At 37.6% G+C, this 14,985-nt stretch overlaps 2 protein-coding genes and 1 pseudogene across 2 annotated transcripts; 1 reads left to right on the top strand and 2 right to left on the bottom strand.

Moving 5' to 3' along the window:
* Nucleotides 1-589: 589 nt before the first annotated feature.
* On the bottom strand, nucleotides 590-1,639 carry LOC119996220 (annotated as a pseudogene).
* Nucleotides 1,640-3,778: 2,139 nt separating this feature from the next.
* LOC119996408 lies at nucleotides 3,779-5,269 on the top strand. Its single transcript, XM_038843027.1, has 3 exons — nucleotides 3,779-3,977; nucleotides 4,053-4,171; nucleotides 4,950-5,269. Exons 1-3 carry the CDS (start codon nucleotides 3,811-3,813, stop codon nucleotides 4,967-4,969), a joined length of 306 nt encoding a protein of 101 aa, XP_038698955.1. The 5' UTR covers nucleotides 3,779-3,810; the 3' UTR covers nucleotides 4,970-5,269.
* A 495-nt stretch (nucleotides 5,270-5,764) lies between these two features.
* LOC119997384 (TOM1-like protein 9) lies at nucleotides 5,765-13,864 on the bottom strand. The gene is made up of 10 exons (XM_038844354.1): nucleotides 13,482-13,864; nucleotides 12,005-12,083; nucleotides 10,763-10,861; nucleotides 10,553-10,666; nucleotides 10,244-10,404; nucleotides 9,464-9,545; nucleotides 9,259-9,344; nucleotides 8,596-8,787; nucleotides 7,209-7,714; nucleotides 5,765-6,733 (listed from the first exon to the last, which is right to left on the bottom strand). The coding sequence occupies exons 1-10, from the start codon at nucleotides 13,580-13,582 to the stop codon at nucleotides 6,123-6,125; spliced, it is 2,031 nt and encodes a 676-aa protein (XP_038700282.1). The 5' UTR covers nucleotides 13,583-13,864; the 3' UTR covers nucleotides 5,765-6,122.
* Between the last annotated feature and the right edge of the window lie 1,121 nt (nucleotides 13,865-14,985).

The raw sequence follows: 14,985 nt of genomic DNA, 5'->3' as shown, positions 1-14,985 counted from the left end.
TGCCTCCAGTTGCTGTACTATTTGGTTGAAGAGAGAGAGTTCTGCCACTAATATTCACACCAAGGCTAATCAAGTTTCAGGAAAAAAGTACAAGTTCTGGAGACAACAAACTCTAAGCCAGCTCAATTCAATATTAATGAAACACACTCTACAACAAAAAAAATACAAGTGCTCAAGATACTTCTAATGAAGCACCAACATTAGACACTAACTTACCTGAATCACAATTTAGTGGGCTGTTGGCTTCTGGGTGGGCTATCAATGCAATTGTGGCTTTACAAACCAACTGACGAGTCCAAGCTGGGCTCCGTGCATTCTTCAAAATATCAAGGCAGATCTCTCCCGTCTGCAAGAGGCAGGACAGAAAAGGCAATACATAACACTCAAAGGACAGGTTTTAAACAATTTCACCAGAAAGGAAAATCAGTAAAATTAAAAATGCACATCATTTCCACCATTTTATGTCCAACAGATTCAAACATTCAAAAACTCTTAACATTTTAATATTACTTCAAAACTATGATTTCCAAAAGCTCTAGAATGAGCTCCTTTCCACTGGGAAAAACGAAACAGTCCGAAGAAGAGGAGGAAAATCAAGAGGATTTGTTGCCAAGAATCCAGAAATTATTCTAGAATCTGCCCTCACAACCATGAGTTCATAACAATTGGAAGCAATACTATAGGGCTCTCTTTAGTTTAGTTACAACAAAAGATGAAAACGTTGTACATGTTGAAACATCAAAGGCCACCCTCTACCATCTACAGTTGAATCATGTTTGCAATACTGTACAGCAATAGTAAGTGGAATAGCAAATGAATAACATTTCTCGATTTTGATTATGTTAAACTGCACATTCGAATGAAATATTTTGGTTAAGAACCGCACTTGGGGAGGTTGCAAAGGATATTGCTCAGGAACAGAAAAGGCAAGCTGAAAGATACCGCCTCATAAGGAGTCTCTGAAGGTCCCTGCATATATAAAAGTATAAAGATAAAGTAATCTCAGAAACAACACTCTAAACCACCAATCTCCAACAATATTTCAGCCTACCTTGATAAGAGCATTCCATTTAAATATGTTTAATTCATCACAAACTAATTGAATATCTGGATCAGCAGCTTTTTCTTTTTGCACCTTTTTGTATTCCTTAAATAACCTAGCCCTTGATGGCTTCAAAAGTTGCAAAAAAGACTGTAAGTATACTTCATAAGGGTTAGATTGAACTAGGCATTAACCAACAACTGAATCCATTTAAGACCAAAGCGGCCTAAAATACACGATATATCAGATCAGCTAAACCACAGACTCACCCCTCGTAAATGTTATGAACTTACTTTTTCTAATAATTCAACCAAATTAACATGGCTGTGCCTTGCATAAGCCCCATCTGGGCATTAACCAGACTATGGCCATATGCACACATATTAAGACATCTCAAATAAGTGGAAAAGAATAAAGAACCAACTAATAGTTGCTAATATGCTTTTTGAATGATGATTTGTGCCTCAATATGCTTCAAAGCGCATGCAAACGATGTTACCTGGTAGGTATCAGAAAACATTAGTCACCAATAACGCCGACCAAAAACAAAAGGTATAATTTCAATTTTAACTCAAATAGCATTTCTATCATACTCATAATCACATAGGATACAAAATAAGATCATACATGCTCAAAATAAAGGCATCAGTAATACACAAGAGGACATAATGCAACAAAATAGAATATCTTAGAGTTAGAACAGAAAGGATTGAGACAGTACACTGTACACAGTGAAATAAAGCAAGAAAAGCAAAGAAGAAGACAAAGAAGAATTATGCTTACTTATCCAAATTCAACGATGATGTTGTTGATAGGGATGAACAAAAGCTTCAGTGCTTCACTAAGAACTCGATGAATCCCATCACCACGATTCACGAATCCGTATGAAATGTCAGCTTCGCAAATTCTACACCATCGCCATACAGACACAGTGACAAACGCGTGATGCCGTGAACAATCAGTCCACCAATCTTCGATCAAAATAAAAAATATCTTTCCATACCTTTGCGATAGGGCTTGTGACACTTCGACGGAGAGGTATGGACTAGGGAGAGAGTTTCGCCACAGGTAGCTAGCCAGGTAGTAGTCGTAGGGTGAGAGACTCGAGACATCAGATCCAGAGAGTGAGAGTTTGACAGATACCAGACGGAGTTCGGTTTTTACCGCCTAGGACGATCGCCTAATGAAAGCCAAGATTGTAATTAAGCAGAGTAACTCGAACTAGAACAGCTAAAACAACCTCAGATACTGGAAGCTAGTCTAATTTTCTTTCCTTCACGGCTTCGCTTTGATAGCAAGAGTGATCAGTCAAGTGCAGCGTGATGATATACAAAAATCCTTCGAACTGAAATAATCTACTTATCGTTGATAAAATCTGAGAAAAAACCAAAAGAAAATGAGGAAATTCGAAACCCTAATCATCCTAGAATTCGAAATTCTATAGTGTTTTCCTTTTTTCGTTTTCTGTGTAGCCAAACAGCTAAAAAAAATGTGCTTAGGCGTAAATCGATGTACCAGAAATTGTCAATTCTTTGGTTTCGAGCTCGGAATCTCACCTGTTCAAGAAATCTGCAAAGCGAAGCGAGGGAGAGGAATGAAAAGGCGCGACCCGGAAGTTCTGATTCTTTGCGTTATGGAGGGTCTACGTTTTTATTGACATTTTGACTATTTAAAGGGTAAAATCGTCCACTTCCACCGGCAATAAAGCCAGGTAACCCACACGCTGTGATATGATTATACCATGTAGGGATGGTTTGAACCTAGAGCCAAACAGCTATAAAATAAAATAAGATTGGATTATTTGCACCTTTGAATTAACTAAATACACTTATACACCTCAAAAACTCCAAAAAAAAACCTCAATCTATTCCACACCCCTTTGACTCTACCATGCTACCCCCAATTCTTATTTCTTTCTTCTTCCTCTCTCAAACCCCAAAACCCAACCAAGAATTTGCCCCGTTATCTTGAACAGCAATGATATGCAATCATTTAAGTATAAGAAACACCCTAGAATGGAGCCATTCCCAGTGTGGTTTACACATGAACACATGTAATGTGGACTTTCAGTACCTAAAACAGAACCACGCGGATCAAATTCATCGAATGCCTCAACTTTCTGGATTTTAGGAGATTCAGAAGTCTCAACGCCAACATTTGCTTGGCTAAGATTATTTGTCGCTGGAGGAGAAGAAGCCCTAAGAACAGATGAACAGATTTTCGCCTCTGTATATGTGTCCCTGTGTGTGCGCATATGGTTGTTGAAGCTAGTTTGGTTAGCGCAGAAGATGGCGGGTCGGGGAGGAAGCTGTGGGTGGATGGGCATCAGCTTCGCATTTGACTTGGCTTAGTCTCTCGGCTGAACTAAGGCTGCAAGGTTAGTTGGTTAAGATCACAGATATGCAAGGTTCGGGTAGATGAAGAACAAGGAGGAGAGCAACATACGTCTAATTTTATTTTTTTATTTTTAAATTTTCTTTAATCTCAGTTTTTTGGTGAAATTGAACAATTGAAATTATGGGATATAGATTATAAAATTAAAAACAAAACTCCTAAAATTAGAGTATATTCATAAATATTATGTTTTTAATTGGGGTTTATTTAAATTGAGCTGAATTTAGTTACGTATGGATGTAAATAGTCTTAATCATAAAATAAACAGGAGTACCAGGCGCACTGCGCATCACGATCAAAATAATCTCAACGGTACAAAGCGAGTGAAATGAACCCTAGATACAGCTAAACCCCTCTACATCAGAGTGATCGGAATGGCGGGTTCAACGGTTGTTTCACGATTATCGAGTCGATTAGGATCTTTTTCGTTGAAGCTCAACAAATCATTCACCAAGTCAGTCTTACCCACCGTTTATCCATTGAAATCGAGTTCAGAGTCTCAAGTTTCCTCCTCATTGAAGTACCTTGCACGGGATTCAAGGTAAAGTCTTTGAAGGAAGTGAAATCGATTCATTTCAATTATCTACTGATATGTAATTCTATTTTTTGGGTAAAGATTACCCGTCCAGTTGAGCTGCTTAGTCTCAATGGTTCCATTACATGACGCAATTGCTTCTGCCCGCTTAACGTCAATGCTTTCGGCGGAATCGCAGAGCTGGGGCCTAACTCCACAAGGTGACTATCCTTTTCATTTATACATACCAAATGCAATAATTGTAACCAGTTGTTATCCGATGTAGTTACTCGTTCGAGATGTTGATTAATCAATGGAATCTGTACTTGCACTGCACTGCCTATAATGGGATTGTTTTATTTTTAAGAATGTGGAAGGAAAAAAATTTCTATTAGGCGGAGCAATTACTAGAAGAATGGGTGCCCCAAGAACGAGTGTTTGATTTATGATTGCCAGGTTCTTGTCAATCATAGATATTAGCTACCTACTTACTGGTTCGGTTGCATTGTGATATTAACAAGCAATTGGCTCAAAATTCAACTTCTTGTTTGGCCTCATTGAGAAGTCAAGAAACTGGTTGTGTGATCTAAGGCAACAAGAGTAACATAACCGGTCAAGTTTTAGCTGTTGCACCCTTCATACAGCCCCATGAGTAGAACTGAAATTCTGGTATTGGGGAACTGAAAGAGTGCAAATATTCTGTTGGTGGCAATGGCATAGAAGGTTTCTTTTGCAAAAGTTGACTGAAGAATATGGACATGATTCATTGATGGTTGTTATCTAATAATGCTAATTAGCAGAGTTTTCTTTTCAGTTTTCTTTTTTTTAAAAAAAAAACTAAATTGGTGATTTGGTTCTACTTCTCAACATTCTATGGGCAATTCAATCCTGACCCTTCAGAAATTGCTTATGTTGAGTGGTCACATTTTTTTATCTGGACATTAATATAATTTCGTCTTCAAGTGTGTTTCTTTCTGATTCATTTTATCATCTTGGCAGGTATTTCTATGCCTTTATGACAGCATCACTTTGGGATGGGAGTATCTCACTGGTTCAATAATTTTCTGCTGCTTTGGTATTTTTCTTTTATGATGAACCGTTTAGTTGTAGAGGCAGTTCATGAGGGTTGTTCTGGACTGGGTTTTATCTCTAGCTTGCAATTTCAAAGGTCCTAAATCATGGTTTTAGTGTTGCAAGTGAGCTGAATTGCACAATCGAAATGTGGGATGCTGAACAAGTCAGAATTTTATGTTTCATGTAATTTTTTGGGCTTTTATGAACATTTAGATTAGATAATATATGAGTGTCAATTCAAAAGACGAGCACAATCATTTGGATGAGATCCGATACTCACATCAAGCAGAACACATTTTCAATGAGCTTTTAGTTTTTCTTTGCTTTTTGGTTATGGCAATGAGCTTTTGGTTACGTGTTGGCAAAATTTCTCATGTGACTTAGTCTAGTATGAATTGCCGGTACTTCTGACAGGATGTGCATGTGTAGTCCCCACTCCCCAGTTCAATGCAAGTATGCAACCCTTAAAATGAGAACACTGTTGAGAAAAAAAAAAAAAAAGATTCTGATAAGGCAACTGATTAGAGGCCACCGAGCACATATACCATCCCAAACTCTTTCCATTGCCGAGGACTATATGTACGGTGGATTTGGCTGGGCCAATTAGCGAGCTGCTCTCCTTCCTTCAAACAATCGCAAAGCCAAGTCACCGGACAATCAAATAGCATCCATTGATTTCGACTCTGCTAAATAACCGATTGAATGAGGCAAAATGAAATAGAAGAAACAGAAAGGCCAAGTGAAGAAATCCTTGTCCCCTTACATTATTAAACAGAACAAAATTCCTCGATCCAACACACAAAGGCTCCCAGCAGAAATCCATGTCTTGGAACATCAACCCAATTGAGTGTCAACCCTTTCTCATTTCTTTTTTTTTCTTTTTTTTTTTTCTCTACAAGAAATGTACAGGATTTCAATGCCAAACATGAAACACAGATATAGGGCCAAACAGACCAGGAAATAAATATATATCAGAATAAAATCAGAAAGGGAAGAAAAATAAAGAAAATGAAGCAAGTTAGCCAAAAAAAATAATATATATAAGAAACGGAAAAGTAAAAATAAAAAATTGCAGGTACAGTCATGATGCGTGATGCGTCACATGCTACCAGCTCTTCCAGGAGTGGGCTTCGACTTGAATTTTGCTATGTCGACAAGGTCTCCAAATAACTTGTCCTCCGGCTTGGGAGTCTTCTTCATAGGTGGCAAATAAGAAGTGGAGACCTGATATGAAGAGTTCGTTATGCCATTATCATCTCTAACAGACAGCGAATGCATTTGCTGCTGGAGGTACTGAACGCCTTGTTGGTGACCATATCCATATCCTGGCATTTGGTTACCATACATTTGTTGCTGTGGATACATTGAAGCCATCTGCCCATATTGCATTGGCTGCGGGACCATACCCATATACTGTCCGCCCTGGACTTGTTGAGGATGGAAACCAACAAATTGATTGCTCTGTCCAGCATGATGATTGATCGATGACAATTGACCACCTGTAATAGGCTGAATATACATACCCACAACCTGTTCATTTCCCATTGACTGAGGTGACTGAGGATGCATACCATTTGGCACTGGTTGAGCATGTGTGACAAGCACCTGAGTAACTTGCAAAGGCTGAGGAACTTGAGAGCCAGCCACCAAATTACTGTCCAGCTGCACTTCCCACGGAGGCGGTGGTAGTGATCCACCACTTTGAACTCCTATTCAACATAACACGCAAGCTTAAAAAAATATAGAACACATAATGGCAAGAAAAGTATGCATGTAAGTCACTGTGAAAGTTTTTCATCATTAAAACCCAGAAGATCAGCACCTTTATTACATAACTTGTGGAGCACAATAAACTCTACAATGAAATAGGGATAAATGCAAAAAAATTTACTCGTCACTTTGAAAGTGTTTGATCATCCTAAACCAAGCATATACAGAAGGTTTGGAGGAAAAATGCAAGGGGCAATGCATGACCCATAAACCAGAAGTTAGTTTAATCAGGTTATGATGACCTACCAGCATTTGAAGTACTTAGCTCGCATCAGACGTTTGCTGCCAGCTGAACTTCTAAACACTAGATACACAACTAAATAGACTCTAATCCCAAACCAACACAGATCAAGCAAAAATATCCACTTCAACATATAAAAACAATTTATCGAAAGGGAAAAAGTATAAACATACCATAAGCTGGTGACACTGGGGAAACCGGCGAGGCTGGTTGTTGCTGTTGGACAAACTGGGCATTCCAGGAAGGACCAGTGCCCTGAGCATAAAATGACTGCCCATATTGTGGTGATCCCATATTGGGGCTGTTTCCATTTTGGTAAGATCCTGTTTCTAGGGATTGGAAATTCTGTTGCTGTTGGAATGGTGTGTTCATAGGATTGGTTTGTGTACCAAGATTAGTAGGTTGGATATTGACAGAATTAGGGGTATTGTTACCATCGGAAAACATATCAAATAGTACAAGGGCATGATGCTGAGATGCAGGTGCAGTTGGCTGCGGCTCTCCCAGGGGAACAAGAGCCAATGAATTTTCAACTTTTGGTGAGTCAAAGTCATCGCCGCTCAGCAGGTCAATTTTTGGATTTGCTGCTGCCGGAGGATTTGGACCAGTTGTACCAGGAGGTGCAGGAAGCAACAGCTGATTCAGTGGATTAGCCCCTGCACCAGAACTTGAGGTAGATCTGCAAAGAAACCTGAAACTTTTAGCTCAAAAGGCCAACTACATAAGTTTTGGATTCTGGAGAGAAAAATACTTTCTCTGCAATCATGAACTTCATATTTGAAATCTCCGTCACTTCATATACCAAATTCCACACAGCTACAAAGTTACGGACGCTCTCCTCGGACTCCTCCATCAAAATTTCAAAATCATTTCTTAATCCAAGCGGACCTCTGATTTAAAAAAAAATAAAAAAACTGAACACTTTTTCCAAATAGAAAAGAATCTCAAGATCTACCAGTGCTAAAATACATCATTTAAATGTTAACCGCTGTCTCTTCTGTTTATTTCTTCTTCTTTTTCTTATTTATTTATTTATTTTTGAAGAATCAAACCAGTATCATGTTCGGGGAAAAATCATAAATACCAAACACTACAAAACAGAGAAGAGTTTCCAGATATACTGCAGAAGGTAACAACTAATCAATTTAGATTCATAACCTGAAAACTCAGGCTCGCATATAACCGGGCAAAACAATAATTGTCTCGTTCAAAACTATATAGGTCACCTTGAGCAACATTATAGACCAACCTCATAAGTCCACACAAAATTTTAGGACCAACCACATCAAGAAAAGTCATATTTAGGCATGGGAATTTTTGAACGGATTGAGTCCCTTGTGCGAATGCAACACTAAATTTGAGTTCAAATTGACATCTAGAAAACCACACTTCAAAGGGAATTTCAAATCTGCGCATGCTCAAACCTCAATGGTGAACATGTATAAGTTAAAGGCCTACTTGGCCTAATCCAGTTAGATTTTTGACGAGACAACTACAGTATATTTTTTCCACCATAGGTTTGTTGGTGTATATGAATTAGTTAGTAACTACACTACTTACCCTCCATCAGGCTTTTTGCTGCCATGTCCAGTGTTGACTAATGGGGCATCAACATCTACTAGTGCTCCAGTAGGCTCAGGACTGGGTTTCTCTGTTTTAACTAGTGTCCCTGAAGCAATGGCTTCATGCTTGGCTAGTACACGTTGCAAGTCATCATTCAGTGCCAATCCTTGACATAGCAGTGATTCATCCCTGAAAATAAGATGAACGTGCCACAGTAATCACAGTGATAAAAGCAAAATAAAAAATAGTGGTTCTTAAAGTTACAGATATGCAGTATTGGTCCATTAATCACTGCTTTCTGGAAAAGAATTAAGCTATTCAGCAGACCAAGATCAGCCAGTTTTGAAAACACTAACGAGCAACACATGTCACAAAAAGAGACCTATATGTAAGCTCAGTACAGAGTTGATTAAAAAATAAAAGCTACAAATACCAGTTCATCAATAGGAACAAACCGAATGAACAATCACTATCATGTCATTGGTTTGAGGATAGAAGTAAATACTAAAATCAATCACCCCCCCCCCCCCCCAAAAAAAAAAAAAGGAAAAACACGTAGAAACTAGAAAGTCACCATGATAGCAAAGAAAATAACAGCAGAATAGTAAAGAGATGAAAAACCTTAAGTGCATCATACAAGAATTAAATGCGAGTCCTTACGTGGTGGAATTAACAAGGTGGACCACTCTTTGCTTGTATGTACGGCATTGTTCCACCAAGTCAACAATAACCTCCTGTCTCAGTCCCTGCAAATTGGAAGTAATCTTAATCAAATAAGCAAATACTTATTAACTCAAGAAATGTAACATTCCCCAGAATAAATAGGTTAAGAAATAATGCATCAGAAACTAATAAAAAGTTACACCTCTTTGTTCCCTGGATCCAATGCGCTTAGCATTTCTGCAAGGACGTCCATGATACCCCTAGCATTTTGAATCTCTGTCAAGCTAGCAAAAGAAAAATATCGAATAAGACAAGAGATACATAATCACCAATTATAACGCAAAATCAAGCAGTCAAGGTGTGCAAATGTAATGCCAATTGCAACCTTCTGCAGAATCTGCATCACAAGAGAATCGTACTATATATCCCTACTCTCAATGACTACCCCAGTGAAGGGAAGATACCACTGCTTTAATTGATCAGGAAAAGAATTACAACCATAAGTGCAACATCAACTGGAATACTGATATGTCAAAAACCTCGATCGATACAGAAAAAGGCAAGTTGATACATCCGAGCTTGGTGTAAGAAATTTACTATATTAAAAATGTAGGAAATAACAGATAATACAGCTGGTTTGGTCTTCACAAAAATAAGGAAAAGGGGAACACAAAATTGTGTCATCAATAACTCTTTTGATTCATTAAATTCACCACATCTGATGGACAAAAGATAAAAATATGCTACCTAAAATCAAAGAACAAACTATTTACACAGTAACAAGATAGATCATACATGTAAAGTCAATGTATTCATTCAAATGCCAACAAATATTCTACCATCAATCCACTTATTATTGATCCCCTAAGTTTTGGCATCAGCATGTGCAACTAAGCAGGTGGCACCAAGAAGACATAAGCGAGATTTAGCATTTAGCAAGGTCAAGTTTTAGTCAAAGAACAAGAGAAGTGACAAAATATACCTCAAGGTTGGAAACTCAGATTCTGTAGAAGACTCGGCTGCCTCTGGTCTAAAATCAGCATTACGCAGATTTTGTGGATAGGAAGAAAGAGGTTGTGTTTGTGGAGGTGTGAACACAGGTGCAGAGCTCTCAGATCTCTGAGGGAATACTGCTCCAGCACGCTATTTAAAATAGAGAGACAATCCATTCAGTTTGGAAGAAAATGGTCAGATTATTGCCATAAGGAATGCCAGAATACTCATATTACTTTCTCAACTATGATCTTTGTTAGTCTTAAAGGAAGAAAAAAAATGAACCTAAAGGAATTACCAACAACTCCTGGTATGCACCATAATATTGTTGATGTCTTGCCCTAGGTCCTCCAAAAGCTTCTTGCCAAGTATCTATAAGAATCAGTATCTTCTCTTTGACATGTAAGTCGGGCTACAATTAAAAATCAATAAATACTATTAACAAATTTAATCAAGAGAATGTAAATAATAAGAGGTACAACTACATAAGTCCAGAATTATTTTTTACCTTCCTCCTTATTATTTTCACCATCTCATGAAGAACACCCTTATCTGCTACATGCATGTGGACAATGTCCCCACAGTTCTTTACTATTGTCTCCAATAGCTAGTATCACACCAAATTTTAAACAAGTTTAGTTCTCTGGAGAATGTTAACTGAAAAGGAGTTGTGATAATTATATTTATTATAAATTTATGTGGCCTGGGTAACTGACCCAAAAAGTAGTAACACTAAAAGGGCCTCAAATAATCAAGTCTTGAAAAACCTACTGATAAGAATAAGACTGGATTTTTCAGCAAGTAAGGCCCATATACTATCAATTACAGATTTAAAGGACAAACCCAAGAGTAATGGAATAAAAGAAAGGATATTTATGTTATAAGTAATAATTTATTAAAGGAAGAAAATTTATAGACAGGAAGCATTTTTTAAAAAAATAACGAATCTCCATTAGAACAACAGTTTCCTCATGATGAATGTACAATGTCGTTGTCCGGTGAAGTCACAATAACGGCCATTATAATATTGCAAAACCCTAATTTAATTTAGGCTCTTGTAGACCATACATAACAAGTCCAGCCCATCAGAATATAACTGACTCAACGAACCACTTAACTAAAGCCCTTTACAAATCTCCAATGAGAAATAAACCCATAAAATAGAATAAAACTCAAACCTAATCAAACCCGCCTTAACAATTTCCCCCTTTTTTGGGCGGTTCACTTCCAGATTTTGTTCCTCCACCTTGCTTACATTTTCTTTCAAAATTTTGAATGCAAAATAAATTTTATTAAGGAGCACCGAGAGAGTGCGGCCCAAAGAAGGAGAGTACATAGAAAGAACAAATGATAAATGAAAAAACAGATTAGGACAAGGGCACTGCATTGTACATCAGACAAATTCCAAAAGTTCAAATCACCTAATTTATTTCTCTAAGGCACAATGCAACGAATAACACAACCTTTTTCCTTGGTTTCTAAATCAACATTATTCTGAGTCTCTGACTGCATTTAAGGAACAAAATCCTCACTAATGACAGGATACTGCAATATACTATTTTTTCCTCCATGTCTTGTATAACAGTCGGGACCTACCACATGAACTTATCGCACACAAGATGTCCTTAAATAGAACATCATATGTGATCCAAACAAACCTATTATGAAAGACTAGGAAGAATACATCAAGGTAATAAGAATAGCACTACAATGGATTACAAAATTAGAAAAAGTAAAGTCCGAAGCTTACAGTTAGGGCAAGAAGTTGAACTTTGGGATTCTTACTTCCAAGGCGTTTCTTGATTCCCTTGACAACATCCCTTGCTTGCCTAATAACATTATGCCAACACAATGTCGAAATTAGGGAACTCATCAAACAGATTTTTTTAATTGCGAAAACAATTTCGTTTTTTGACACCACATAAAAGAAAAGAAGGACTAGCTAAATCCACAGACAACATTATTTGTGCACACAAGAGGAAAAGTTGTAACTCAAAGCTTCTATAGTACCAAGAATTAATGTTGGGAGTGCCTTCAAAAAATTTTAGCCCCAAGTTTGATGGCAAGGTTAAAAACTCAATATGGTCCAAGCAATGCTACAGAAGTCAGAATCTACAGTCTCCCAAACTCAGCATTTTTTGTGTGGACTCATGAAGAACATACACCTTTAAAGATCTAAATACATATAAGAAGCAGCCAAATAGCTGCCGGATCATCTGCCTTCCATAAAAAATTAAAATAGTCTCATACCTGAAATTTGAAAATTACATGCTAACACACATACCAACCCCATACAGCACGAAAATAGGGTGGGTTTGATGTAAATAACCAGATATTTGACAAATGATAAAATCTTATCTCAAGTACAAATGTGACTATAATAGATTATCAAGTTCATATTAGAGGATTCAGAGAGTGCAAAGGGTCAGCAAGTATAGAGGATCAAAATCCACAAGTCATGTTAACTAAATGTCCATTAAGATTGATAGATTCATAGAAATACTCTTATATTCTATCATTCAAAGACTTATGTTAATGTTATGCTAAATTCCCACACCACATGATCAAACAAAGAAAACTAACTGAAGCAAAACAAAGGAACCACGTGTCATTAAACACAAGAATATTAGGACCCAAAAGGTAAACAACTCTCATGCACAACCATACCGCAGTGGGCGAGACCGGGACAGATAAGATGTACGCAGACCTTACCCCACATAATAAGTGGAGAGGTTGTTTCCCGTATTGAAACTGTGACTTCTAGGTTGCACCGCCACTTGGCCACATATTAGGACCCAAAAGTAGTTAAAAAATTCCAGCTTCTATTTCTTTATTTTTCATGAAATTTGCATTTGTCTTTCCATTGTTGCCGTGGGAGGAAAAAAAGAAAAATAAAATAAAATAAATACATTACCAAGAGCGAGCCTCTCAATTATTGAAAGGCAAAACTAAATTAAGCATCAATGTTAGTAAAAGCAACAAACTTAGAATTCAACATCAAACTTAATCTATTACATGTTTCCTGTATGTATTGTTCACGGGACAGAGAACAACTGTTTAATCAAATTCACGAAAAGCCATCGTTTGGAATCCATCATATATGAATCAAGACACTCAAGAACAATAACTACACAATCTCATTCCTAAAATAAATTCGAGAAAAACAGTTTTAAAACCAGAATCAGCAAACAAAGCGAGAAGGAAACATAATCCAGTAAGACTCGTACCCAGGGTCGTGGTTGAGGATGTCACAGATCTCAATATTCATGGCCCAATCAGGCCCGATCAGCATGTCGCTCGTGGCCCTCTCCACCATAGAATTCACCATCTTTACCAATAAATCCGATTCCGGCACTTGCTCCCAACTACCCGAAGAGATCGCTACGAATTCCAGCAATAAAACATAAATTTCCGGCGACCTCCTTATATTCTCCCTCCCTCTGTCAACAAATTAGGTTTCTATCTGAAGTAATTTCTCCTCTCTGGATCGGATAGCTTAAAAAGTACTTCGCCGATAGGTCTCTTCCTCTTTCTCTCTCAACAAATCTATTTTTGTGTGAGTGTGAGAGATCAAATCAAATACTTTCCTTTATTTTCTGTTTGATTGGAATTTTTCTGCGTTTTGATTCAATTTTCAGTTGAATTATTTGGTAATGGAATTGTTTTTTTCACAGAAAAGCCCGCCAATTAATGTTAGCCACGTGTTAGGTATTGCAGTTCACGCATGCCATAACGACGTGTACTTCACCTAATGGCTGATAGGCGGATACACCGTTGGCCTTGGCCGGCCACTTCCCAATCATACGATTTGTATGGCTTACGTGTGGTGTTATACGCAACAGCAAACGACGTCGTTCCCAAAAGACAAATTCAGAATTCCTTTTATTTCCTTGTTCAGAGGATAATCTCCAAAATAATATATGTATTTTATGAATCAATAAATAATTTATGATTTTAAACTGTGAGCTAAGAATATATGCGATTCTTTGTTACCTTCTAATTAGCAATCAAAAACCAAAGTAACATTTAATAAATAAAAGATGGTGTGGGATTAATACATACAACAATGCAAACCTAGGAGTACCAGAACTCTTGAATAATGAACATGGATGCTCTTGTTTTAGTGTAAAAAATTTGCAATATTTTATTCACGTAAGATACACAATAGGAAGAAAACAAATATACGTCACTTCTTGCAAGGCACTGACCTAGACATATTGTGTTTTATTTAGTAATTTATTAAGTCAGATGTGTTGGGCTGATATCACAAAGCATATACAATGAGTTCCAACAATTTAGATGATTAACTGGCAGCATTCGTTCTTCTGTTACTTTACTGCAGTAGTTATTTTTCTCCATGATTGATGATATTCCCAAAATACCCCCACTAATGGGAGAAGGCCACGTGGCAGAATAAGTTCCGGTGAGGACAATACGGGTGACGTACCGAAGGGTACACTTCGGTACTCGACCGAAGTGTATACTTCTGCACTATCAGACCGAAGACCACACTTCAATAACCGTACTACAGAAGCATGTATGCACGAAGTCCAACTGATAAAGAGTCCTCATAGGACGCCAATTCTAGACAGAGTCTTACTCCCCTTTGGAAAGGGATACGGATGGAATTTATCATCCGAGAAACCCTCTAGAAAACCAATGAGAGAGAGTCTGACTCCTACTACAACTCAAACACTTCAAACTCATATAAAAGGGGAACCTCTGCCCTCA

This window comes from Tripterygium wilfordii, chromosome 4, assembly GCF_013401445.1.
Source record: "Tripterygium wilfordii isolate XIE 37 chromosome 4, ASM1340144v1, whole genome shotgun sequence".
In the NCBI taxonomy this organism is placed as follows: Eukaryota; Viridiplantae; Streptophyta; class Magnoliopsida; order Celastrales; family Celastraceae; genus Tripterygium; species Tripterygium wilfordii.
Note: the sequence above shows the minus strand (reverse complement) of the source record. Positions and strands in the feature narration are given on the sequence as shown.

What these genes read in the sequence shown, in the direction of transcription:
- LOC119996408 (XM_038843027.1), top strand. Translation starts at nt 3,811, where the DNA reads ATGGCGGGTTCAACGGTTGTTTCACGATTATCGAGTCGATTAGGATCT. An exon ending in TACCTTGCACGGGATTCAAG is followed by an intron (nt 3,978 to 4,052) that starts GTAAAGTCTTTG and finishes TTTTGGGTAAAG; the next exon opens with ATTACCCGTCCAGTTGAGCT. An exon ending in CTGGGGCCTAACTCCACAAG is followed by an intron (nt 4,172 to 4,949) that starts GTGACTATCCTT and finishes TCATCTTGGCAG; the next exon opens with GTATTTCTATGCCTTTATGA.
- LOC119997384 (XM_038844354.1), bottom strand. Translation starts at nt 13,582, where the DNA reads ATGGTGAATTCTATGGTGGAGAGGGCCACGAGCGACATGCTGATCGGG. An exon ending in TGGATCCAGGGAACAAAGAG is followed by an intron (nt 9,345 to 9,463) that starts GTGTAACTTTTT and finishes TCCAATTTGCAG; the next exon opens with GGACTGAGACAGGAGGTTAT. An exon ending in CCCAGTGTCACCAGCTTATG is followed by an intron (nt 6,734 to 7,208) that starts GTATGTTTATAC and finishes TATGTTGAATAG; the next exon opens with GAGTTCAAAGTGGTGGATCA.